The sequence below is a fragment of the Physeter macrocephalus genome, chromosome 12, assembly GCF_002837175.3.
Source record: "Physeter macrocephalus isolate SW-GA chromosome 12, ASM283717v5, whole genome shotgun sequence".
Classification (NCBI taxonomy): domain Eukaryota; kingdom Metazoa; phylum Chordata; class Mammalia; order Artiodactyla; family Physeteridae; genus Physeter; species Physeter macrocephalus.
The window spans coordinates 70,799,184-70,826,508 of NC_041225.1; the positions used below are offsets into that span (position 1 = coordinate 70,799,184).

Below are 27,325 nucleotides of genomic sequence, written 5' to 3' on the forward strand. Positions count from 1 at the left end.
CTCTGTCTCTCTGTCTGTCTCTGAGAATTAGCCCTGAGAGATAAGAAGCTGGGCTGGTCACCTGAACTGAGGATGAGTATACTCAGGAGCAAGGGGGTAGCTATGTTTGGCCTTATGCTGCCAAAGCAACCAAGTCAAGTTGGAAAGAGAGAAAGAGAGAGAACTGAAGCCAATGAGCACAGTAAGTCACACAAAAATTGGCTGCTTGTGTTCTTTTTTTGTTTGTTTGTTTTGTTTTTTGCGGTACGCGGGCCTCTCACTGTTGTGGCCTCTCCGGCTGCGGAGCACAGGCTCCGGACGCGCAGGCTCAGCGGCCATGGCTCACGGGCCCAGCCGCTCCGCGGCATGTGGGATCCTCCCGGACCGGGGCACGAATACGTGTCCCCTGCATCGGCAGGCGGAGTCTCAACCACTGCGCCACCAGGGAAGCCCTAGCTGCTTGTGTTCTTGATGGATTCCCAACTCCTGGTTCTAATCCTTCCTGAAAGCTGGCTGTACTCTCTGCCTTCCTTGAGATACTCGATTCCTTAAAGAAATTTCTTTTTTGTTGTTGTTTACACTGGTAGGAAATAAATTTCTGTTACTTGCAAACAAAAGAGCGTAGATGAATGTAGCTACAGACATTATTGTATTATCTATGGTATTAAAATCTTTTTTGATGATCGTTATCTGTAAAAGGCAGGTAGGAGTGAGACTTCTCTGGTTATCCTTTTTATGTAGTTTTGACCTTCAAATTGTGTAACTGTATTACCTGTTCAAAAATATTTAATTTAAAGTTATTGTTGAAATAAGCTCTGCATATAGTGATAGTATTTTCCACCTCAAAATTCGGGACACCTCATTTAATACAGAGTGAAAAAACAGATCAGAATTTTAAAACTCAGGCCCATGCACCTTAGCTAGAAGTTTTTTTTACAGTGGAGGATCATAGGGTATGCAATAAGATATATATTTCCTATGTTTAAGTAGGAATGACTGACAGTATGGCTTGGTATCCAGAGAGTAACTCAACCCCCTCAATGGACCTCTTTGGGATGCTATGAGATCTCCTGACCTAGGAAAAATGCACAAATGCAAAACATACTCTCTTAAATGGTTCATGCACCCTTTGAAGCCCATCCATGGCTGCCAATATATGACAACTTACAGGAGGTAAATTTACATACCTGAAATGACTAAATAATCATACGGTGGTATTAAACATCTTAGTTAGTAGAATTTGGGGACATAGAAGATATAGAAATAGAGCACACTATAGAAAAGAGCAAAGCCTACGTGGGAAACATAAGGACACAGAACTAGCTGGAGCAAGAGTTTGCGTTAGCAAATTGAATAGGGACAGCACATAACACAGTCTACGATTTGGGTACTCAATTAATAGCAATTATTATTGTTGTTAGGAAATAATAATAGTTATTATTAGGAAAGCAAGATAAGGTCACATAGGTAAGGGGAGGCCATATTCTAGAGGACCTGGAATGTCAGAGCAGCTAAGGCTTTACAAGTCATTGTATGTTTGCGCTGGAAAAGAACTTGATTCAATAAAACTATTTGGAACATGAAAAGAATAACTTGGAGAAAGTGAAGGGAAAATGGGTAGTAAGAGTATTTCATTGGGTTTTTTGTAGTACTGAAGATGAAAAGAACTTAAACAAGGGTGGTAGAGTGGAAATAAATAATATATTTGAGGGACTTAAAAAAAATGGAGAGACCTCGGGGACTGATTAGTGATATACTGGGGATAAAGGAGAGGGGAAAGTCAGGGAAGATATTTTTTTGATTTATTGTATTTTTATTATTTACTTATTATTAAATATTACTAAATTGATTTTCTATTTTATGGAACCTACAAGTGTTGCGCTATGGGAATGTTTGCTCTGGGTAAAGGGTACAAACATTCGTGATGAAGCCGCCCACAGCTCACACCAAAACGAAGCTGAGATATGACGTGGGAGGGAATCAGGGGTTTCTCTTCAGCCATGAACAGCTTTTAACTGAATGTGTAGGTGGTGATGATGTTAAATGCACCACTCAAAATCACAGATTCTTTTTTACTCCTAAGGGATTACTATGGTATACATGCCAGCTACCAGCCACTTTCAGCTGGCATGCATTTCACAGCTTTGCTGTGTGGAGGAAATTTTAGCTGAAGTTCTCCTAGTAGAATCCACAATGTTCTCTTATTGGGTTAAGTGCGATTCATGGTAGTTGGAGGTTTTCTTTCTCTCTGGATGATCACATTGGGTGCAGCTGCAGGAGCTCAGCCAGGAGAACAGGGAAAATAAAGTGGTGCTTCTTGGTTGCTAAGAAAAATGGGGGAAAAAAATCCCACAGAAAGGACAGAAAGCTTTAGAAATCATCTCTAAGTCAAAATGTACTTCAGTCATAAGGTAGCTCAGTTAGTTGTCCTTGGCACACTGCAGAGTCAAAAATGCAATGCTGGTCTTAAGTTTTGGCTTTCAGAAGGTAGTGCCATACATAAGGGACGTGGGACAGAGTCAGAAAACAAGGCTTCTGATACCAGATTTCTAACTACAGAGAGGACCTTGAGCAAGTCAATTAATCTCTTGTTATTCAGTCTGCAGCAAGGTATCATTTCAGGAATAAATGAAATTTTGTTTTCAAAGCTCTTTGTAAATGTAAAGCACAAGGGAAAAATAAGGTATTTTTGGCTTTTTTTACTTTTGTTTTACCTGTGTTGATCCTGACCCCCTGAGAATAAGATCTATGATTTAGACTTAATCAGTTTTTTCTTTTTAAAAAAAATAACTTCATACATATAGTAAAAATTTAATTATTACTTTTCAATTAAAGATGCCAGAAAGGAGAAAACTCTCCGGGAATGTGGTCGGCTAATCAGTAGGAGATACAGCCAGCAAATGGTGTTACCGAACCAAATTTGGGTCCACCAGCCCAAAGCACAATAAAGCCAATCTACTGACATCAGATTATGGTGAAGGAAAGTACAGTGTTTATTGCAAGGCCAAGCAAGGCACATGGATAGCTACTGCTCAAAACTCCTGAATGGCTCTCAGGGAAGGATTTTTAAAGGCAAGGTGAGGAAGAGGGTCGAGGGCTGACTGATCAGCTTGTGGACATTCTTCTGTTTGGTTGATGGTGAGGTAACAGGGTTATGTTACAGGGGTCAGTGTTATCAATCCTCAGGCTCCAGCATCTGGGGACCACATGCTCATGGTCATCATGCAGTTAGCTTCTTCTATCTGGTGGGAGTTTTAGTATCTGCAAAACAACTCAAGGATATGGCTCAGGATGTTATCTATAGCCCCTGAGGAGGAGCTAAAGGTCCTTGACTTTGTTTTATGGCTGAAATATTATTATTTTGTCTTGCTTGACTGTTTTCCTTTGTTTCTGCAGGTGTTTGGGGGGATTTTTTTGTTTGTTTTTTTCACTCCTCTGATTAAATTTGCTCTTTGGAATTCAGGGAAGGCCTAGAAGGCTAAAGTTTTTTTTACAAACTAGGGGACACAGGGGGTCTGTCCCTGGGAAGGCCCCGCAGGGTCTTGCTCTGTTTCAGTGGGTGTCTGGCTATCTTACTATTGCAGGAGTAGGAAGAAGAGAGAACTGGCTATCTTACTATTGCAGGAGTAGGAAGAAGAGAGAAGGTGGGGAGTAAGGAGAAGAAAAATATCTACTTGAATTTCTAACAATCTCCTGAAAAACACATGGAATTTTGTTTTTCATATTTGGTTATTTTTCTTTTATTACAAAATGCCAGTTCGATGTCCTGGACTCCAAAAGAAATAAGTACAAGGCAATGAAATTAATAATAGTATCCTGCTCATTATTATTTTACCATTTTAACGTTTTCTACCTTTTGGGATTTGGGGGGTTTTTTTTTTTTGAAGTTGTATAGTTTTTCTTATCTTTTTAATTACAATTATAGCACATGGTTATGTTTCAGTTGTACTTATTTTTCAAGTACCATGATCTCTTAAGCGATGTCTGCTGAATTTTCAGTGTTAGTGGAAGTCATGGGTAATTTCTGCATTTCTTTCGCATACTCATTTATTCCTTCATTTAACAAATATATCTGAAGGGCCTATTCCATGCTGGGCCCTGCATTACACAGTGGTTATGGAGTGGGAAGCAAAACAGGCATAGTCCCTGCCCTCATACAGCTTACAGTCTAGTGGTGGACTTCTTGTTGGCCCCCAGTATCCATTATCCCCTCCTTGAGAAATAGACCCCCAATTTGTTATGCTGGAGAATTTTAAGTAAATAGCAGTCATCATTCTTCCCCTAAATTTTAACATGCATCCTTTAAATTGAGAACATTTTCCTACATAGCCAAAATAACATAATCACAGCTGGTTATTAATAATTCCTTAACAGTATATCATATCTTAATACCCACCCATATTGACATTTCTCCAGTTGTCTACACAATGCCATTTATAGCTGGTTAGTCCAAACCAGGATCCAATTGAGGACCACACATCACATCTAGTTGTTATGTTCCCTCAGTCTTCTTAAAATAAATTAGTCCCTATATTCATGATACTGAAATATTAAAGAGACAGAGACAGTGACAATTGTTCCAATTCCTCAATCTGTCTGATTGCTTCCTCAGGGTATCATTTAGTTCATTTCTCTTTTCCTTGTAATTCCTGTAAAACTGGAAGTTACAACAAAAGGTCCAATTAGACTCAAACATTTTTGGCAAGATTACATCACAGGTGGTACTGTGTACTTCAGTCACATCAAGAGGCACAGCATATTTGACTACAGTACTGGGTTAAACTGATGACGGCCTGACTCCTCCACTATAAAGCTACTTGTTTCTCCTCATGGACAAAAAGAAATCTGTGTAGAGTTTTGGGGGGCATTTTATGGAGGTCCTTTTCTCATCAGCCATTTACCTAAAATAGTTTTAACACCAATTGCTAATCTTTGCTTGAACCACCATTAAAGAACTCACGACTTTTAACTGTGTTTATAACCTCCCCCACCTTGCATAAAGACCACATTTACCTTCCTGATTCCTGATGGAGGAAATAAAATCATGATGTCTGGAGCTTGAGCGACCACTTTGAACTGTGAAGTGGAAGCCACATGATGAATTTGGTGGAGCAGCTAGAGAGAAGGAACCTAGATCTCTTAGGATCATAGAGCTATCATACTAACCTTGATCTACCTATCTCTAAACTTTGTTTATATGAGAGAAAAATGAACCACTATCTTTTCCAGCCACTGTATTTTGGTTGGCAGTTGAACCAAATCTTAAATGATGCAACAAAGAAGATAATAAACAAGAAAATACATATATATTTACAATTTTGGGTAAGTGCTACTTAAAAAATAGAGTAGGAGAATAGAAGATAGTGGCTACTTAGATCAGGTGATGAGGAAAGGCCACTCCAAGGAGGTTAGAGTTAAGCTGAGAATGGAATGCTGAGAAGGAGCAGACCATGTGAGATGGTAGGGAGTCTCCTAAGGAGAGGAAACTGCATGTGAAAAGGGATGAGGTGGGAAAGGGCTTGCATGACATGCTCAAGGAATTAAAAGGAGGCCATGTAGCTAGAGCTTAATGGCACCAGATGGGGTGGGACAGGTTAGTAGATGCCACATTACTCTGGATTAGTAGGTCATGGTAATGAGTTGAATTTCTTTTTCAGATGTTATGGTAAGAGTTGTAAGCAGGAGAATAAAGTTGATTTATGTTGTTAGAAATTATTCTGACTGCTCTGTGGGGAACAGACAGAGGGTGTCAAAAGTGAAAACACCTGGGAATTCCCTGGTGGTCCAGTGGTTAAGACTCGGCACTTTCACTGCCTGGGCCCAGGTTCGATCCCTGGTCGGGGAACTAAGATCCCGCAAGCCTCTTGGCGCAACCAAAAAAAAAAAAAAAAGTGAAACCACCATCACCAGAAAAGAGCCTATTTTGGAGGTCTGGGCAAGAGAAGCTAGTGTCTTGGGCTACTGTTGCACTGAGGAGGAGAAGGAGAGAACAAATAAGAGATGGTTATGAGGGAGAAATGACAGAACTCCCTGATGGGTGGAATGTAAGAAGAGGAAGGAATCCGAAATAAAGCTTGGGATTCTGGCTTAAGCAGCGGGTAAGTGGGTGAGCCTTTTTCTGAAGTAAGGAAGACTGGAAGAGGAACAGGTGGGAAGTGGGGAGAGGAGAGAAGTATATTAGAAAGGGGTGGGAAGTCAGGATTCCATTTTAGAACTTTTGAGTTCCAGATGTTGAAGCAGAGGTGTCAAGTAGGCAATTTAATATAAACACCTAGAGCATGAGAGCAATGTATGGTTTCCAGTGTTTTTAAAAATTCCCCATCCATAAATTACCACAGGTGATACTTTATTTTAAAAATATACTTTGGTCACTCAGTATTTAATCAAAAGAAAGAAACCATACTAATAAACCTATTTCCAGTAATATTAACTTATTAATAATTGTAGTTTCAAGCAGTGAATAACCAGAACCATGTTTATGTTTAGAAACAGGTGATAATGTCAGATTGTTCTAAATGTTAAGTTTGTTTGTTAGTTTGTTGTAAGTTGTAAGATAAGTTTGTTAAGTTTATTCTAAATGTTGTAGTTTGTTTAAAGATTAAACCAAAAAAATAATTTGCTAAAAATTACTATTGAGTGTCATTTTGGTAAAAATGAAGTGATGTAGTACTCTCAATTTTTATTTGTTTTACTTATGATATGCTACTGAAATAATGTTTTATTTAAAAGATCTGAATTAGGTAAAATATTGATTTAAAAACATTAATTTAAGCTCTCAAATGGTAAGAAACACATGATAGCAAAAATTTATTTTTAAAAGAAACTTCCAGAGTCATCCCAGGTTTAGACCACCTGTAGCACTTTTGCAATAATCATTAATATTTAAAAGGTTAACACAAAAGTTCTTAAATCATCAAAGAATAAATTGGAATATTTTATTTGGTATATTCTATCATTTGGTAAAATATACCAAGTAAAATGAATGGATATGTCCACTAAAAGACGTGTAAAGAATACTCATGAAAGCTTTATTCATAACATCTAAAACTTTAAAAATAAAAAACCAAATGTCTATCAACAGTAGAATGGATAGCAGGCGGACGCGCAACCACTGCGCCACCAGGGAAGCCCAAAAATTTATTTTTAAAAGAAACTTCCAGAGTCATCCCAGGTTTAGACCATCTGTAGCACTTTTGCAATAATCATTAATATTTAAAAGGTTAACACAAAAGTTCTTAAATCATCAAAGAATAAATTGGAATATTTTATTTGGTATATTCTATCATTTGGTAAAATATACCAAGTAAAATGAATGGATATGTCCACTAAAAGACGTGTAAAGAATACTCATGAAAGCTTTATTCATAACATCTAAAACTTTAAAAATAAAAAACCAAATGTCTATCAACAGTAGAATGGATAAATTCATGCAATGGAAGACTATACAGCAATAAAAAGGAACAAACTACTACTACACACAATAATGTGGATTGATCTCAGAGAACTGATGTTGAGCAAAAGAAATCAGGCACTCACATACCAAAAACGTACAGTATGATTCTATTTATATGAAGATTAAGAACAGACAAAATCAAACTATGTTGATAAAAATCAGAATAATGGTGGCTGGGTTGGGGTGGTATTGGCTGGGAACAGCTGGGGAGCAAAATTTGCCACCCCAAAAGGTCTCTCTGGTATGTGGATTATTTTGAGCTGAAAACAATCAAGGCCCAAAAGACTCAGGAAGAAAACTTTGACCTTCCCCCTAACTGCCTAAAGAATGTAGATGGAGGACCTGTTCCAGGACAGGAGTGATCACCATAGATAGCTATAATATGAACTAGGTGTATAGAGAGGGAAGAACCTAGCAAAGTCTGTTTGTTAAAATTCCTCTCTGTGTCCCATTGTCTCTGTATGGCCCAGCAAACATTTATTTACCAACTTTTGCTTTTCCATCTCCGTGTAAATTGCATTCCACCCCCTTGAAGTCCCAAACCACTACTCCCAACATTCTCTTTTGTCTTTAGCTGAAGATGGTATTTAAGATGAGGGCTTCAGCCATTTTGAAGAGTTACTCAGTTTTTCTGGGTCTCTCCCATGTTAACATGTTATTAAACTTCTGTGTGATTTTCTCCTGTTAATATGTCTCACGTCAATTTAATTCTTAGACCAGTCAGAAGAACCTAGAAAAATAGAGGAAAATTTCTTCCTTCCCAAAAATCAACTTGGTGGAGTCTTCTAGAATGCTGGGAATATTCTATACTTCGATATAGGTGGCAGTTACACAGGTATACATATACATATAGAAATTAATGTACATACACATGCAGAAAATAAACTTTAAGATTAGTGCATTTTACCATATGGATATTATTATTGTCAATATTTTTAAAATTCAGTAGTCAATTATTGTACATGCTCCAATAGATTAATAGAACTTTAAAAAAGGAATAGAACTACGTATATGAATCAAATGAAATGATATCCAAACATATTAAGCAAAAAAAGCAATTTGCAGAGTAGTTTGTTTAGTATGATTCCACTTGTGTATATGTTTTAGCAGATATATGTATGATTGTGTGTCCGTGGACAATTTGTAAAATGATATGCAGGAAATTGTTGGCAGTAGTTATCTCAGAATGCTGGGGTATGGTACTAGGAGTTGGGGTTTTTACATAGGCTGTTTTTTTATTCAGTCTATACTTTTTCATACTTTTAATATAATTTTTAACCTAATTTAAAAGATTTCATTAATCTTCTGTGTTTTCAAAATTGCATTAAGTTGAGCCACATGAAGTTGTCATTTTTATGTCAAAAAATGAGAGAATATTGACAGTTTCTCATAGTTAAATCTAATACAATGAACAGATATAAAGAGGTTATAAAAAACATTCATTTAGATATTACTAATTCAGAATTTGAAATAATCTGCATGTCAACATAAAGAGCATAACTCAAACCCAATATGATTTGAAAATATATTTGAGTTTAATATTGGTCACCTGAAAGTAATTTAATAACCCCTTTTTCAAACGGATGGTAATTTGAATTGTTCACATGCTAATAATTTCTAATAGTTTCTGAACCTATATGGTAGTATTTCAAAAATATGATGAAATTTAAAATTGGAAAATCTGAGGTCAGATCTCATTCTTTTACTGTCTCTCTGACCTAAGATAAGCTGCCTGATTGCTCTGGACCTCTTTTCTTTTCTTTTCTTTTTAATAACATGGAGAAAACAATACCTGACCTATAAGATTATTCAAAAGATTAATTCATTGATGCATATAAAAGCACTTTGGAAAGTACAAAAGACTATCCAAATGTAATCATTATTGTTTTAAACGAGGAAAGGAAATAGCCCATATTTGCTTTGAAGAGATCGTTTGCAGTGCCCATACTGCAATTTATGGTATTCTAGATCAGTGGTTCCCAAATCATTGTTCTCAGGACCCCTTTACACTCTTTGTGATGTGGATTTTAGCTATTAACATTTACTGTAATATAAATTAAAACAGAAAGTTTTTACATACCTATTTTAAAATAATATTAATGGGGGCTAGTGCGCGGGAGTCCACGTGGGCACCGGCGCGGCAGGGAGCAGCGCGGGGTTGCCATGGCGGAGCTGCAGCAGCTCCGCGCGCAGGACGCGGTGGACTCTATGATGAAGAGTCTGGAGAGAGAGAACATCTGGAAGATGCAGGGCCTCATGTACCGGTGCAGCGCCGGCTATTGTGAGGATAGCCAGGCCTCCATGCAGCAAGTGCACCAGTGCATTGAGCGCCGCCATGCACCTCTGGCTCAAGCCCAGGCCCTGGTGACCAGAGAGTTGGAGAAGTTCCAGGACAGCCTGGCCCGGTGCACTATGCATTGCAACGACAATGCCAAAGGTTCAATAGATGCGGGGAGTAAAGAGCTTCAGGTGAAGCGGCAGCTGGAGAGCTGTGTGACCAAGTGTGTGGATGACCACATGAACCTCATCCCAGCCATGACCAAGAAGATGAAGAAGTCTCTCTCATCCATTGGGAAATAGATGTCTGCTATTGGCCATCGGGGCTGAAGGCAGGAATCTATTTTAAAAGAGGAATGGGGATTTGGGTTTTCTAAGGAAAGTTTATGAATGAGGAAATTAAGGATGGCAGCAAGTTTAAGGCCTATGTCACTTGCCTCTGGACACTGGTTCCTTTGTGTTTGAATCCTAGAAAGTGAGAAAAACTGGTGCTAAAATTTGGGTCATAGATAGCACAGGAGAGTTTTTATGAGCCTGAATTTCACGTGGCAAGTGCTTATCCTGGCTACAGGGAGTCTCCCTTGTACCAAACCAGAGCCCTCCAAGGTACCAGATTCTCTTAGTACACAGATACCAGCAGGCTGGCAGGTTCATCTGACCTGCTTATGATCTGGTGGCGTGTGAGGAGAGGTGTTTCTGTTTGTTGCGAACCTCCAGTTTACCAGAAGGATCACTACAACATTTCCCACAAAGTGGAAATAAAACAAAATCCATGAGGTCACTAATTTAGAAGGGGAAAGGGGGCTTCTGGGGATTTGTTTTGCTTGGTTTTGTTTTATATACAAGGGCATGAAGTTACTTTAAGATGTAGAGTTGGGAGAGGCAGTTTGGATAAAAACTTTGCAAGGGTCCTTGCGGATATTCATTTCTGGCCATCAAAGTGTGGATGCGCATATCTTAAAATTCTCCCACATGACATCTTTCAGCCTGGAGACCCTGCAAAAATATAAGAAGCACTATCACAATGGTAGGGGAAACAAACCTTCCCTCTAACTGGCAGCCATGATGAGCCCTGAGGCTGTCTGCAGCAGAGTCAGTCAAGTGACAAGACAATCTTTCAGTGACACTCACCCTTGAAGGGGAAGGGGACTGTGATTGTGCTATATGCTAGTATTCAGGAATGAACAGCAAAAGAGGAATTGTTAGCTGCTTAATTAAGAGAGTTATGAAGCACTGGCTTTGGAAAAATCTGGTTTTCATAAAACAAAATAGAATGAAAGCCTAAACCCAGTATTGCCTACTTTGGCCCCTGTAATAACAGAGCTCTGTTGAAACAATCCCTTGGCAACACGAAGGTCAAAGGAGAAAAAGTAAGCAACTCAGGGGCAAGCTGTGACTCCTTTAGAGCAAAAAATGGGACAGGCCCCCCGTTACCAAATACCACTTTTGCGACGTGTTGTTCTTGCCCCAGTTTTGGCACCTTATCGTTTTATTAAGGGCCTTGTTGTGTTTTTACCAACTTATGACTTGATAAAATAGCCTGTCTGTTTGCTGTTTCAAGACTGTGATATATTTTCCTAGTGGTTTGGTTTTAAAAATAAATAAGACCATTTTTCTTCCAAAAAAAAATAATAATATGAATATACCCATTCAATACATGTTAACATAACTAAGTTTTGTGAGAAAGAGCTATTTTTTCCCTAAAACAAAGAATAATTAGTGAGAAGAGAGATACTATTTTACATTTTACAAAGGTCTTTAAAGTCTAGCTTAATACAGGACAGTTGGATTCTCACATCTACTTCTGCATTCCATCTGTTGCAACGTGTTGTTTTGGTTGAAGTATATGAAGAAAATTTGGCCTTACATAGATATGTATTTGGAAAAGGAAGGAGCATATTAATAGCCTTTTCAGATAATTGTTAATATGACTATTTGATACTACACCAAAACCCAGGAAGTTGTGGTATTTTAAAGGTTATTTGCAGTCTGAATCTGAAACCAACAAACTTGGTTCATTGCTTTTTTGTGAACAAAAAGTTCACATCAATGAACTTCTCCTACTCTGCTACATTAAAATCCATTGGTCTGTCTTGCACTTTGAATGAATCTTCCACCCATACATGATTTGGTAACATTGGTTATATCAAAAATATCAGTACAAAGATTTATTCAGGTCTTCCCAATATTGACACGTTTCCTTATGCAATACTACACAATCACATTAATTAATATCACCACTCATCTTATTAGAAAAGTCTTTTAGAATTCAGAAACTGTCAAACTCACAGTGGTGGATACAAGTTTTCCAAAATTCTGATTTTTGCTTAAAAACTCAAATTTTAACTTTAGAAAATATTTTAGGTTTTTTTTTCACTTGAAATGATAGGTTCACTTCATTTATTTTTTTGAAACGTTTTGCCAAACACCCAAGTTTGAATAACCATAGTTTGTATTTCAGTAGTTCTTCCAAGTAAACATGGTGCTCCACGGAAAAATTGGCTAGTTCAGCTTGCAACTCAAACAATTGTGCAGTGCTTTTTCTCAAGACAGCTACTGCACTTCTGTACTTCAGTATGTATCCACAGTGTTTTATGTGTTCTTCCCATTTTGTCAACCAGAATATTAAAAATATGGGTATTCAAGGGTCAAGATTTGACAGAAATTAATAATTTCTACTGCTTCAACAGGATCTTAAGTAAAATTTTAAGTGAAACTGAATTTTCTTTTTACTGCGAGTGCATGGAGGTGAAGAAGACATTGGAAACTAGTCTTGAAAGCCACTGCTTGACTTGTGCCAAGGCACCAGGGGTTCTCATAACCATTCCTTTGCAAAATGAGTGAGGAGAGTGGTACAGAAAAAAGAAAAGCAAATAATTTTTTAATATCATTATGAGAAAAATTTGGACCTTTCAGATTCTCTGAAAGCATTTCATGAGGCCCCAGCGGTATGGGGGCCACACTTTGAGAACTGCTGAGATAGATGAAAATTCAGCTGAAGAAACTGACACATTTTACCTAGTTCAGAGCCAACCCTAATGAGACTGATTAAAATAGTTGTGGTTAGCCCAATCACATTCAAGAAATCACTTCCTTAAGATATGTAGTTCTAATCTTTATTACTGAGATGTGGATAATGCTTCTCATCCATGTCAGCATTCTTTTGGAAAATAAAATACCAAAATAATTTGGCCCTCTCTACCTCCTTCCTTCCCCACAGATCAGAAACTCTCTTTAATACTCTAATTGCTCCTCTTATTTAGTACATTCAATTCTGCCACTGTCTAAGAGCAAGGTGAAAATATCTGAATGTCCAGAGACTACCTATGCATAGTTCATTAATATTAAGCAAATAGGGTTACAATGTGTAGGGCAGTGTGGAATATAATTGTTTGTCCTCCTCCCAAGAGAAGCATAGTTTACTCTGCTTTGGGGAAAATTAGCCTGTGGGTTTTCTTTAAGGCACTCTGGGCAGGCTTTCAAAACTAATAGCAGAAGCTCTGAGATAGGCAGTTCCCAAGAGAGGCCCAGTCAGCATTCCTGGTGGTGCCTCCAAGGGCCTGCAACTTCATCCATCACCCAGTCTCTGCCAGACTGTGTGCACAGTCAGAGAGCAAGTGAGAGGGGCCAGAGTGGAGAGGTACCACATCAGTTTGATGTGAAAGAGGAAAAGGCTGGGGGAAACACAGAAATATGAATTAAGCCGGGGAGGTGGGGAGGATGACAACTGGGGAGCAAGGATTGAGAGAGGGGGTGAAGAATTAAGAGGAAGAACCATATGGGATGGAAAGGGAACACATTATTGAAGTCTCTTTTGAAAAGTTTTGCCCATCATTAGTTTATGTAATTCTGATGGCAGAGACTGAACATGTGACTAATTGAGAGCATGCCAACCACCATTAACCAAGGCAGAGAGACATCGAGAGCAGGGTTCCTCAAGTCTCAGCACTGGTGACATTATGAACAGGATAATTCTTTGTTGTGGGGTCTGTCCTGTGCTTTGTAGGATATTTAGCAGGAGGCCTAGCTGCTACCCATGAGATGCCAGTAATACTCCCTCCCAGTTAAGACAATCAAAAATGTCTCCAGGCATTGCCAGATATCCTTGGGGGAGGGTTGAGGGGAGGGGGCAAAATTGCCCCTGGTTAAAAACCACTGGTCTAGATGTATCATTACCTCAGCATAGAAAATCTTCCATTTCTTTGTCTCCATCAAAGACAAACAGCTGCTCTGATTTTTTTTTTTTTAATGGAACTGCAAAACTATAAGCCCAAGCTGAGTCCCTGGGAATAGTTTCACATTCTACCTCACTTCTATAGTAATAATTTACTGGCTAGAGGGGGCTCCTGCTTGTGATCTATAAGAGAAAATGTCCAGCTCAGAGTCAGTCACCCTGCGTCCTATTACTGCTCTACAAATAAATCCTTGTGTCTCGGTTTCATCATTTCTCAAATGGGTGCAAGAGTATGTCACCTACCTTCTGCACAGGTGATTATAAGTACACAATGAAAGGAGATGTAAAAGTGCTTTAAAAAATTAAGAGAAAATATACTCAGATGTAATTAGTCACGTTCTTTGCAAAAAGGGAAACCCATTAACAAGCAGCCTCAAAAGGTTTGATGCCCTTTTCTACTTTTAACTGCATATGATTTGCCTTGCCAGTGTAGGAGTGGGACAATTTGCCACTAAAAATATCAGTTGTTTGCTACTGCTAGTGCACAGAACAAATGTGATCTGATTCTATGAAAAATACTGCAGGCACTCACTGACTTCAAACACTTAATTTCTAGATCATCTCTTCTTAGAAAACAGTAACACAAACCCTTCATCAGAATCCCAGCACTGCTGCCATGTTGTGATTGTAATGAAAAAAATCCAAACAAAACCCCAGAATCTTTTGAGAGATTCTGTGGATTTATTAGTGAAGGAAGGGAAGAATCATAACAGTTTAGGAGAGATGAGTCTCATAGAGGTGTTATAGTGACTGAGTTAGCTTGAGGATTTTAGAATCCAAAAAGAGAGAGAAGAACAGAAAGGCAAGTTGAAAGATTTCTAAGATAAACTTCATTTATCTGAGAATTTTCCAGAATACAAGAAAGTAGAAATGTTCACCATACTCCTCCCCCTGCTTCCTGCACTAAATGGCCCCCATCCTATCCCGTATCATTAAAATAGTCTCCCTTTGTATGGGTGTGCACAATTTATGTAAACAATTACTTATTGATGGAAATGTGAGTCATTTCTAGTTTTTCTTTCTTTCTCTTTCTAATTATAAATAAAACTGACTAAATACCATCAAAGAAAATTGTCATGTGTATCTATATTTCCTTGGGATGCATTCTTGATCATGAAGTTTCTGCATCAAGGGGCACACACATTTTTAAAGCTTTTATTTTTGATAATAAGTTTTTTGAGGAAGTCCCTTTCTTTAATTATCATGGTGCCATCTTGGTGTTCTAGATATATCTCCACCACTTAGCACTTGAGGACATGCCTAATGAGACTTGATATACATTCTAATTTTGAAACTGTCCAAAGGAATGTTTACATGATCGTCAAATTTGGAAATCTCTAAATATAAATATCATAATTATAGCCATTCTTCGTCTTCTTTTTCAGGGTTATCATTTGTGCTTTATACTTCCTCAAATGTGCCATATTTCTTTCAGATAATCAAAAGATAAATTTTAGTGTTCTTGGGACTTCCCTGGTGGCACAGTGTTTAAGAATCCGCCTGCCAGTGCAGGGGACATGGGTTCGAGCCCTGGTTCGGGACGATCCCACATGCCGCAGAGCAACTAAGTCTGTGCACCACAACTACTGAGCCTGCGTTCCAGAGCCCGCCTGCCACAACTACTGAGCCCACATGCTGCAACTACTGAAGCCTGTGAGCCTAGAGCCCGTGCTCCGCAACAAGAGAAGCCACCGCAATAAGAAGCCCGTGAACCACAACAAAGAGTAGCCCCCGCTCACCGCAACTAGAGGAAGCCTGCGCACAGCAACGAAGACCCAACACAGCCAAAAATAAAATAAAATAAATTAAAAAGAAAAAAAAATTGTTAGTGTTCTTTCTGTAACTCTACCCCCTGAAACAAGATTCTTCAGTTGCTGTGCTTCACCATTTTTTCTCTTATTCAATTGCCTCTTCCAGTTTCCATTCCCCAATACAATTATTTATTTCTGCAGTTTTATTAGGCAATGCTATTAAGAGGCTAAGCTGAACTTCATATATTTTAAAATAAATAATAAAGAAAACTTTTACTGTACATACTATACAACAAAAAACAAGACAATTCTAACTAGCTCTATTTCCCACAGAAACCATTTTTAAAAGGAGTTTATTGCTATGCATACACTTAGATGACCTTTTTCTTTCTTGCTGGGGATAACCTTTAGCTCAATCTCATTATTTATTTCTCTCCATAAATATCAAACAACCAAGAGTATCAATTTAATCAGTGTGCATCTCATCATATTTAACTGTCTATGGTATTGTCTGCAAATAACTTTATAGGAAACATAAATATGCAGTAGCATAAATTTGGTTGTGACCATTAGAAGAAACAGTGCAGTAGTTCAATTCTCATGTGCTGTCCACAGGGCTAAGAGTAGAAGGAGAAAGGGGAATTTGGCAACAAATTGGTTTACTTAAGGAAATGGTTAATGACTGCTCCAACATCTTCTGGGAATTATAGCAGAATGCTAATATGTGAAATCTATATGAAGCTATATCATGGTGTCAATGTACAAAAATTCCAGGGATCCATTAGGTACCACTTTAAATACAATCTCTAGAATTCCCATTTGTCTTCAGAATGCTCATAGCAAAGGCTTTCTGAAAACATTTGCTGAATCGTGTACTGAAAATTATAATGTAACAGCCTAATTCACAGATATTGAGAACTAAAAAGAACTCTACAGGTAAAGCACAATTTCTTCACTTAAAGGCAAAGAAAGAGACTGATAAACTTGTCCAGATCACTCATTGGTAAGTGGCAGTGCCAGAACCTGAGCCTCAGTCTCCAACATGAGATCTGGCACACTACCCACATCACCACACGCCCTTAGGGCCACTTGCCCCAGTCACTTCACCAGGTTACATTAATTGTAAGGCTAAGCCAAAGCCACAGCATGTCCCAAAGCAACTCACTTGCCTAACCCAATCAATGAAATTAGGTGGCAACATTAGCACAATCCACCCTTGGCATAAATTTCAAGTCTTCTCTCAGACACTCACATTCTTGAAGGTGATGTGCTTCAGTAATTCACTTGCTTTGCAGGATGTTGTGAAAGGTGGTAGTGACTCTAAAGCTAGCTCACAGATGAGCGTCATAGAATAAAAAAACATCCGAGACCTTCAAGATGGCGGAGGAATAAGACGTAGAGATCACCTTCCTCCCCACAAATAAATCAGAAATATATCTATATGTGGAACAAGTCCTACAGAACACCTACTGAATGCTGGCAGAAGACCTCAGACTTCCCAAAAGTCATGTGGCTGACAGGGTCTTGGTGCTCCAGTCGGGTGTCAGGCCTGTGCCTCTGAGGTGGGAGAGCCGAGTTCAAGACATTCGCCCACCAGAGACCTCCCGGCTCCATGTAATACCAAACAGGAAAAGCTCCCCCAGAGATCTCCATATAATTGCTAAGACCCAGCTCCACTCAATGACCAGCAAGCTACCGTGCTGGACACCCTATGCCAAACAACTAGCAAGACAGGAACACAACCCCACCCATTATCAAAGAGGCTGCCTAAAGTTATAATAAGGTCACAGACACCCCAAAACACACAACCAGATGGGGTACTGCCCACCAGAAAGACAAGATCCAGCCTCATTCACCAGAACACAGGCACCAGTACCCTCCACCGGGAAGCCTAAACAACTCACTGACCCAACCTTAGCCACTAGGGGCAAACACCAAAAACAATGGGAACTATGAAATGGCAGCATGTGAAAAGAAGACCCTAAACACAGTAAGTTAAGCAAAATGAGAATACAGAGGAACACACAGCAGATGAAAGAGCAAGGTAAAAACCCACCAGACCAAACAAATGAAGAGGAAATAGGCAGTCTACCTGAAAAAGATTTCAGAGTAATGATAGTAAATATGATCCAAGGTCTCTAAAATAGAATGGAGAAAATACAAGAAACGTTTAACAAGGACCTAGAAGAACTAAAGAGCAAACAAACAATGATGAACAACACAATAAATGAAATTTAAAATTCTCTAGAAGGAATCAATAGCAGAATAACTGAGGCAGAAGAAAGGATAAGTGACACGGAAGATAAAATAGTGGAAATAACTACCAAAGAGCAGAATAAAGAAAAAAGAATGAAAAGAATTGAGGACAGTCTTAGAGACCCCTGGGACAACAGTAAATGTACCAACATTCGAATTATAGGGTTGCCAAAAGAAGAAGAGAGAAAGAAAGGGAATGGGAAAATATTTGAAGAGATTATCGTTGAAAACTTCCCTAATATGGGAAAGGAAATAGTCAATCAAGTCCAGGAAGCCCAGAGAGTCCCATACGGGATAAATCCAAGGAGAAACAACCAAGATACATATTAATCAAACAATCAAAAATTAAATACAAAGAAAAAATATTAAAAGCAGCAAGGGAAAAACAACAAATAACATACAAGGGAATCCCCATAAGGTTAACAGCTGATCTCTCAGCAGAAATTCTGCAAGCCAGAAGGGAGTGGCAGGACATATTTAAACTGATAAAAGGGAAAAACCTACAACCAAGATTACTCTACCCGGCAAGGATCTCATTCAGATTTGAAGGAGAAATTAAAACCTTTACAGACAAGCAAAAGCTAAGAGAATTCAGCACCACCAAACCAGCTTTACAACAAATGCTAAAGGAACTTCTCTAGGCAGGAAACACAAGAGAAGGAAAAGACCTACAATAACAAACCCAAAACAATTAAGAAAATGGTAATAGGAACATACCTATCGATAATTACCTTAAATGTAAATGGATTAAATGCTCCAACCAAAAGACATAGACTGGCTGAATGGATACAAAAACAAGACTGGCATATATGCTGCCTACAAGAGACCCACTTCAGACCTAGGGACACATACAGACTGAAAATGAGGGGATGGAAAAAGATATTCCATGCAAATGGAAATCAAAGAAAGCTGGAGTAGCAAGACCCTTATCAGACAAAATAGACTTTAAAATAAAGACTATTACCAGAGACAAAGAAGGACACTACATAATGATCAAGGGATCAATCCAAAAAGAAGATATAACAATTGTAAATATTTATGCACCCAACATAGGAGCACCTCAATACATAACGCAAATGCTAGCAGCCATAAAAGGGGAAATCGACAGTAACACAATTATAGTAAGGAAATTGAACACCCCACTTTCACCAATGGACAGGTCAACCAAAATGAAAATAAATAACACTATGAGACTAGATATCAATTACTGGAAAAAATCTGTAAAAATTACAAACACATGGAGGTTAAACAATACACTACTAAATAACCAAGAGATCACATATATATGGATTCTAAAGTAAAAGAAATGGTTCTGAGGAACCTAGGGGCAGGACAGGAATAAAGACGCAGATGTAGAGAATGGACTTAAGGACATGGGGAGGGGGAAGGGTAAGCTGTGACGAAGTGAGAGAGTGGCATGGACATATATACACTACCCAATGTAAAATAGATAGCTAGTGGGAAGCAGCTACACAGCACAGGGAGATCAGCTCAGTGCTTTGTGACCACCTAGAGGGGTGGGATAGGGAGGTTGGGAGGGAGATGCAAGAGGGAGGTGATATAGGGATATATTTATATGTATAGCTGATTCACTTTGTTATAAAGCAAAAACTAACACATCATTGTAAAGCAGTTATATTCTAATAAAGGTGTTAAAAAATAAAATAAGGAAACATCAAGGTAGAAATAATAGTTTTGCCATATTATTCTTAAGCCAAATATTGTAGATTTAGAAAGGATATTCCAGTTTTTCTTTAACATTATAGAGGCAAGGAAACAGTAATAAAAAGTAAACAAGTTCCTATTACTAAATACTTCTTTGCTTTGTAGAAGACTTTAACCTGCCTTCCTTTTCTTCTTTACTTCAACAAACATTGAAAACCTGCTAAAAAATACTTGCAAGATACCATTCTGGGAGTTGTGGGCAATACAAAATGAACATACCGAATGGTTAAAAAATGAACTCAAAAATGAAGTTTCAAAAGCTTTGCTGTCAAGTAGGGACATTATTTGTAAACACAGAGTGAAGGTGGAAGTGCTTTAGAAGGGGTGCATGTAAACTGCTGTGGGAATTTGAGGGAGAGGGTAATTATTTCCAGGTAGGATCACAGAAAGATTCAAGGAGAAAGTAAAATTAAGGCTATTGAAGAAAGTTAAATTTGAATAAATGGAGAGGAAGGAAGAGAATTTTAGTTTGAGAGAAATGGAATGATCGCACAAGTAGAAAAACCCAGGGCAGGTACTGGCAAATAAAGAGGTTGAGTTCTTCTGAGCACTGGGGATAAGGATGAGAGATGGAAAATGGAAAATAAATTCAAAAAGATAAACTGGAGCCAATAGACTGCTAGGAGGTCATGGATTAGTATGGTCCAGGCAAGGGGCAAGGACAGCCTGTATTAACGTGGTATCTTGGAGGTGAGCAAGGAGAATATAGAGGAGGTTGTGGGCATAAGAGGTTTGGTGGTGTCTCTATGGTTTAGCAGTTGATTTATCTACTAGGCAAAGATAAGGGAAGAACCAAAAAGGTTGCCAAAGCTTCAAATCTCAGTGCCTGGAACGATGGTAGGGAAACCCAAACCAATCTTGGTCTTTATGGAAGCAAAAAGTTTACTAGTGCTAGTGAGAAATTAATTGTGTCTGGGTGGTTGACTTATCATGAAGGAACAAGTCGTATTTCTTCTTCCATCTCTTGGAGGGCAGACATATCTTTGTGTCCTGGAAGACTAGGGGTAGGTGACCTTTTTTTTTTCAAGTCTGGCCTACTGAGTCTGTCAGGTAATCTAGATGGGTAAAGAGCTTGAGTATAACCAGGGAGAGCTACTGGAGCACAAATTCCTGTGTAAAGTGGTAGAAGACAACAAGCTCCAGCCTATGGTCCAGCGGGAACATTGGCGGTGTTGCCAGACCTTGTGATCTTTCAATAAAAGCTAGAAACTTTGACTTTTTAATGAATTCTCTACATTTTGAATGTTGGCAATTAATTCAGAGTGTTGAAACATACTACAGTCATTGAACAAAACTTGTCTGCTGTCAGATCTGACCAGAGGCCACCAGTTTTCTGACTGTCAGATCATGGAGCAACAGATCTAGACTCTCTTACAGAAACATTGTGCCTAGGATTAAAGGGATGAAGAGTCTGTCCCAGTGTTCCTGAAATGCATAAGCTCTAGAATTGGTATTGTCATTAAGAGAACAGATTCTCAGACTGCCTGAGTCTAAATACTCACCCCTTGCTAGCCAGGTGATCTAATGCAAGCTAATCTCTGTACCATAGTTTCTTCAATTTAAAAATGAGTATAATACCATGACCTGCCTCAGATAGTTGTGATGATAAAATGAATTAGTATGTCAGAGCAGGGCCTGGTACAGGTTGTGTTCTATGTAGCTTGCATTATGGTTGGCCTTCCCTATCAACAGATATGGAACCCATGGATATGGATGGCTGACTAAGGGACTTGAAAATCCGTGGAATTTGGTATCCACTGGGGGTCCTGGAATCCCCTATGGATACCAAGGGACAACTGTACTTTGTTTAATCTCAAGGGGAAAGGAAGGCTCCCTATACTTTTGAGTGTAGGGAGTGGATCCACACTGAGTGGATTTCCAGTCATCCTGGTTAGGTGGAGGTACTGAGTCAAATTTAATTTGATATAAAAAAAGAAAGAGGGCTTCCCTGGTGGCGCAGTGGTTGAAAGTCCGCCTGCCGATGCAGGGGACACGGGTTCGTGCCCTGGTCCGGGAAGATCCCACAAGCTGCGGAGCGGCTGGGCCCGTGAGCCATGGCCGCTGAGCCTGTGCTCCGCAACGGGAGAGGCCACAACAGTGAGAGGCCCACGTACTGCAAAAAAAAAAAAAAAAAAAAAAAAAGAAAGAAATGTGACTCCTTGTATCTGAGTGACAAAGAGCAAATTCATACCAGTTACCATGATTCTGTTGTCATATTTCATCTCCATCATGATATTTCTCTCCACATTCTGTGTCAGACTTATAATTTTCATACCCTCTTTTAATGCCTTAGTACCACGTTCCTCAAAGTTATTCATAACAAGAATAGACTTTGTTTCATTTCAAACATGATTATGCTTCAAACTCCTCTTTGAGAACTTTTCAGTGACAAGTGTCTATTGAAAGCAAAGGGCATTGAAGAAAGGGTAGGAAAAATTGAGTAGACTGAAACCACCTTTTTATTAAGAAAAGATTTTTATCTTCTTTTAAAATATTCTATTTTTCCTAACGTATAGGGCATATGGTCCTTCCTCTGTCTTTTATTTATATCCAATAAATTACAGTGTTTTTGCACATTTATACGCATGATACATATCATAAACTATGTTTTTCACGGTATCTCTCTAGTCAGACTTAATTAAATTGATTTGAAAGAACTTTACACTATGTAGACAATAGGTAACCTTTATCTTTCAAAAATCTTTTGGTCTTAAAAGTGAAAAAGAAAAAAAAATTTTCTTTCGGAAGGGAGTGACATGATACTTTTTTTTCTGTATTTAGATCTTTCAAAGGGGCACAGTGCCTTCCCCCTCTCTTAAGCTGCTACGCACAAGAAAATGAACCCCAAACTCACTCTTTGTCTAATTTAAATGTCACATTGGCAACACAGCATTATATGCATATAAATGCACAGAAAACATTTTGAATATTAAACATTCCTGATTATTGCACTAATTGCAAATCCAGAGAGTTTATTTCATCTTGGTGATAGAAAAAATGGAAAGCTCCTGCCTTTCTGCTAATCAAGATTGCTAATTCATTTTTACCAAGTGTGGGGAAAAGGAGACCTGAACACACATAAATTCTGCTGTTTATCCTCATGCTGACTTTAAATACTACAGCCATTTTATTCTTCCCAGTAGGTGGGTACTTTTCTTAGTAAAAGGCCTAAATTGAATTTCAATCTTTGATGTAACCTCTAGGCATAAATGTGCAAAAATTGTATTTGTAATTTCTGAAACTATAGAGATTATTTCTCACTGGCTGTACTATGTCCTTGTTTGGAGCTCAGGATCAGGCTGATAGACCTGTACCCAAGGTGCTTGTTAATATAGGAACCAAGACACGTTCACCTGACACTTTGTCTTTCTATAAACGCAATAGTAAATAATCACCTCTGTCACTGTTTTCTACAAACTCAGAAGTTATGTCACAACTAAAATGTTATTGGAGATACATTTCCCCCCAAAGTCAAGGACTCAAGAACAGCCAATTCAGGAGTAGCCCCCAGAAACACATTCCCTAATAAGTTCCTAAAACAGGCAGTCCCCTGGTGGGCAGCCATAGCCAACCAATCTTGGTGACTAGCCCAATTTTACCCACCCGTGGCCTGGTGGCCCTGGTTTGTTCCCTTCTTTATAGGACAGGAAACTTCAGTGCCAGCAGGACTCAAAGCCAAGCCCCCTGGTTATGACTATGGTCATGATTCATGGCAGATGAGGCCTGCTGCTTTCACGCATAAATACATTTCCTATTTGTATAACAGCACTTAAATCGATTCAAACCTTTTAGGAGACCAATCTATAACATGTTTAAAAGGGCTTCCTTTGACCCAGTAATTCCACTTAAGAAAATAATCCTACATTTCTGCAAAGCTCACTACAGCAGTCAATAGGTCAACAAATACGTACTGTACTGAGTATGATGCACCATAAACCAGATTAGGTGTTGGAAATAATAAAACCATTGCTTGCCCTTGGGAACTTTACAGTTGACTGGAAATTTTATATTTATCATTTACTGAATGCCTACCATGTGCCAGGTACTCCACTAGGCATTTTATATGTTTTCTCACTTAATTATAATCTATAAAGTAAAGTAGTAGTAGCCTCATCTCACACTAAAATGGCTGAGTAACTTGCCCTGAGTTATACAGCTAAGTAGCATTTCTGAAATTCAGACCCAGGTCTAAAATCTCCAAATTTTACGCTTTACCCACTAAAATTTGCTGCATTATGATTTAAAACAATAGTAACAACAATCAATGTATCAACAACCATCAGAGGTAAACAATAGAAGGATGAATAAATAAATTAATTTCATTAGGTTGGATATGCAGTCATTAAAAGTGATGCCTTCAACACTTTGTCACAACATAGAAAAATGCTTATATATAAATATAACAATAAAAGCAGGACGTGAATTTGTATATGCAGAATGATCTAAACTGTTTAAACACACACACACATACACACACACACACATATATATTGGAAGGAAAAATACCAGTTTTGTTAAAATAGACAAATCTATATGTTCACTTAAATAATACAAAATTAAGGGGAATTGTAAGAGGAAATGTACTTTCATATGTAATCCAGAGAAAACAGTTCACCCAAGCCTGCAGAATTTACTTTTTAGAAAAGGCACTGGATCTTCCTTTCTCTAACAGCCATAAATATTTCCCTCTCACCATCCTGTCATCCTTCCCTCACCCAACCTGTATTAGTCAGGGTTCTCCATAGAAACAGAACCAATAGGATATATGGAGAGAAATATAGAGAGATTTAATCTAAGGAAATGGCTCATGCAATTGTGGGGTTGGCAAGTCAGAAACGTGCAGGGCAGGCTGCAGCTGGAGGCCCAGGGAAGAGTTGGCGTTGCAGTCTTGAGTCCAAGGGCAGTGTGGAGGCAGAATTTCTTCCTCCTGAAGGTGTCTTAGTATTTTCTCTTAAGACCTTCCACTGACTGGTAATGTACACTCATATATCGAAGGGTAATCTGCTTTACTTAAAGTCTTCTGATACAGATGTCAGTCTCATCTAAAAAATACCTCACAGCAATATCTAGACATGTTTGACTAAACAACTAGGTACCATAGCCAACCAAGTTGACATTATAAAGTTAACCATCACATGATCATTCCCCAGTCTACGCAGAAAAAAATGAATTTGTGTTTCAGATCCTGTCCAGGCTCATCCCATCCTTTGACACACATCATTAAGGACCCCAGCTTCTGCCTGACATTAGGCCTTATGAGACATGAACATCATCTCACTATACATTTGTTGGATCATATTAAATCAAATTTGTAGCTCCTTAAGGTTTAAAACATATGTTCACGGATATATCTTGTGTAATCTTCACAAAAGCCATTATTGTAGTCCTAATTGAGTCAAACATAAGGCCAGAGAGAATACTATGACATGTCCAAGATCACAGAGTTAACAGATGATAGAGCTCAGACAAGTCAGGACTTCCAACTTCAAGCCCTTACTATCAAATACGTGCCATGCACAGAAGTGCCACACGCCCTCAAGGACAGCAGCTATTTTAATTTAATTTAATTCAATTTCCCAATTCATCTAAATTGAAAACACATAAAAATTAAGGTGCCTGCCTGGCTTATTGCCCAGTACGGGAATACAAAGCTGTATAACAAGTTCAGGAACTGACCACTGTCTACAAATACATGTTAGGTTTATTTGTCTTTTAACTTTGATTAAAGTATAACATGCTACTCAGATTATAAATTTACAGCTCAATGAATTTTCACAAAATGAATACCCCCATGTAACTGCTACTAAACCCAAGAAATGGAACATAACTGGCATCTCTGAAGCCCCTTAGGGAGCCCTCCCAGACATCACCTTTCCCCTAAAGTTACCACCATCCAAAGGTCTATCACCATCAACCAATTTTGCCTGGTTTTCAACTTTATAAAAATGGAGTTCTATTGGATGTGCTTTTTTGTGTCCAGCCTCCTTTGCTCTACATTATGTCTGTGAGATTAATCCACTACTTTGTTCGGTCCTGTTGCTGTTGTGTAGTAACCCATTGTATAAACGTAACACAATTAGTTCATCCAGGCAACCATCTGGGTTGTTTCCAGTTCGGGAATGCTGTGAACAGTGCAACTAGGAACATTCTTATACATGAGTCGTGGCCCATCTATGTATTTCTGTTCAGTACATAGCTAGAAGTGGAATTTCTGGGTCACACGTCTGCATATATTCAATTTTACTGGAAACTGCCAAACAGCAAAGGTTGTACTAACTTACATACCACTAACAATTGATGAGGTTTCCAGATGTTCCACATACTCACTCATTAATATTTGTTATTGTTATCTTTTCAATGTTATAATTTACAACATATGGATAGATCCATAACAATAACATTGGTTTGCATTTATTAAAAGTTCATATAAATGGTATCATGCCGAAAATATTCTACAACCTATGTTTTGAGATTTATCTATTTGATACAAATAGTCCAATGTATTCTCTTTCACTGCTATACAACCTTCTGATTTTTCAAATCTGAATCCTGTTGATGCCCATTTTGGTTGTTCCCATATTTTCACAGTTATACATGATGATGCAAAGACTGTTCTTATTCATGTATCTTTGCACCTTTGCTTGGGAATTTCTCTAGAGAGCAATGGCTGAATTATAGTATATGTATATCTTCAGTTATACTAGATATTGCCAAAATTGCTTTCCAAAGTGGTTGTACCAACTTATACTGCTATCCGCTGACTTCAGGGTGTCCTTGCTCCAGATCGTTTGTATGGTCAGGTTTTTAAAAAAATGTCTGTCAAGCAAATGGGTATGTAATATTCTTAATAACTCTCTTAAGTTTTCCAAATAATTTATAAATACTGACACTTGCATTTGCAAAGAGAAAGACAGCCTCATTCCCCTTCTCGGTTCCCACAGAACTGTGGTTCTAGAACCTTAGTGCTCTTTGTCTAAGTAGGGCCTGGAATCTGCCTGACTGTACATGCAGATGCCTGAGAGCTTAGGTCGGGGAATGCCGCCTCAGGGCCTTGCTTGTCCAGCTACAGCAGTTCTCTCAAGTGTACTTAGTGGTTTACGTTACCTTTGCCCAGCTGGGACATGAGCTGCCGGGGGGCAGAGACAAATTCTATGCACAGTCTTGTATCCCTAGGGCCCAGCCCACAGAGGGGACTCAATGAGTATTCAAGGACATAGGAAAGGAAGGGAAAGTGGAAATGACAGCTTTTTCCCTGCTTGGTCTGCATCACAACTTACAGTGTGTGGGGACACATAAAGTTTGTTTATTTAAAAATACAAACCACACCTGCATTCTTTTGGATTAACTGTCAGGTGATTTGATAATACTCTTTAATATAAATAGTTTTCAACTTGGACTAATGGCACATCAAAACCTTTTATTTTGGGCCTCCCTAGTGGCACAGTGGTTAAGAATCCGCCTGCCAATGCAGGAGACACGGGTTCAAGCCCTGGTCCAGGAAGACCCCACATGCCACGGAGCAATTAAGCCCGTGCACCACAACTACTGAGCCTGCGCTCTAGAGCCTGCGAGCCACAACTACTGAAGCCCGCGAGCCACAACTACTGAAGCCCGCGTGCCACAACTACTGAAGCCCATGCACCTAGAGCC

The 27,325-nt window shown here is 38.7% G+C and overlaps 1 protein-coding gene across 1 annotated transcript; it reads left to right on the forward strand.

Moving 5' to 3' along the window:
* Positions 1-9,551: 9,551 nt before the first annotated feature.
* LOC102975340 (protein FAM136A-like) lies at positions 9,552-10,054 on the forward strand. The gene has a single exon (XM_055089183.1). It carries the CDS (start codon positions 9,596-9,598, stop codon positions 10,010-10,012), a length of 417 nt encoding a protein of 138 aa, XP_054945158.1. The 5' UTR covers positions 9,552-9,595; the 3' UTR covers positions 10,013-10,054.
* Positions 10,055-27,325: the final 17,271 nt, after the last annotated feature.

Bases quoted from the DNA above. Each gene is read 5' to 3' on its own strand.
- LOC102975340 (XM_055089183.1), top strand. From the start codon at position 9,596: ATGGCGGAGCTGCAGCAGCTCCGCGCGCAGGACGCGGTGGACTCTATG.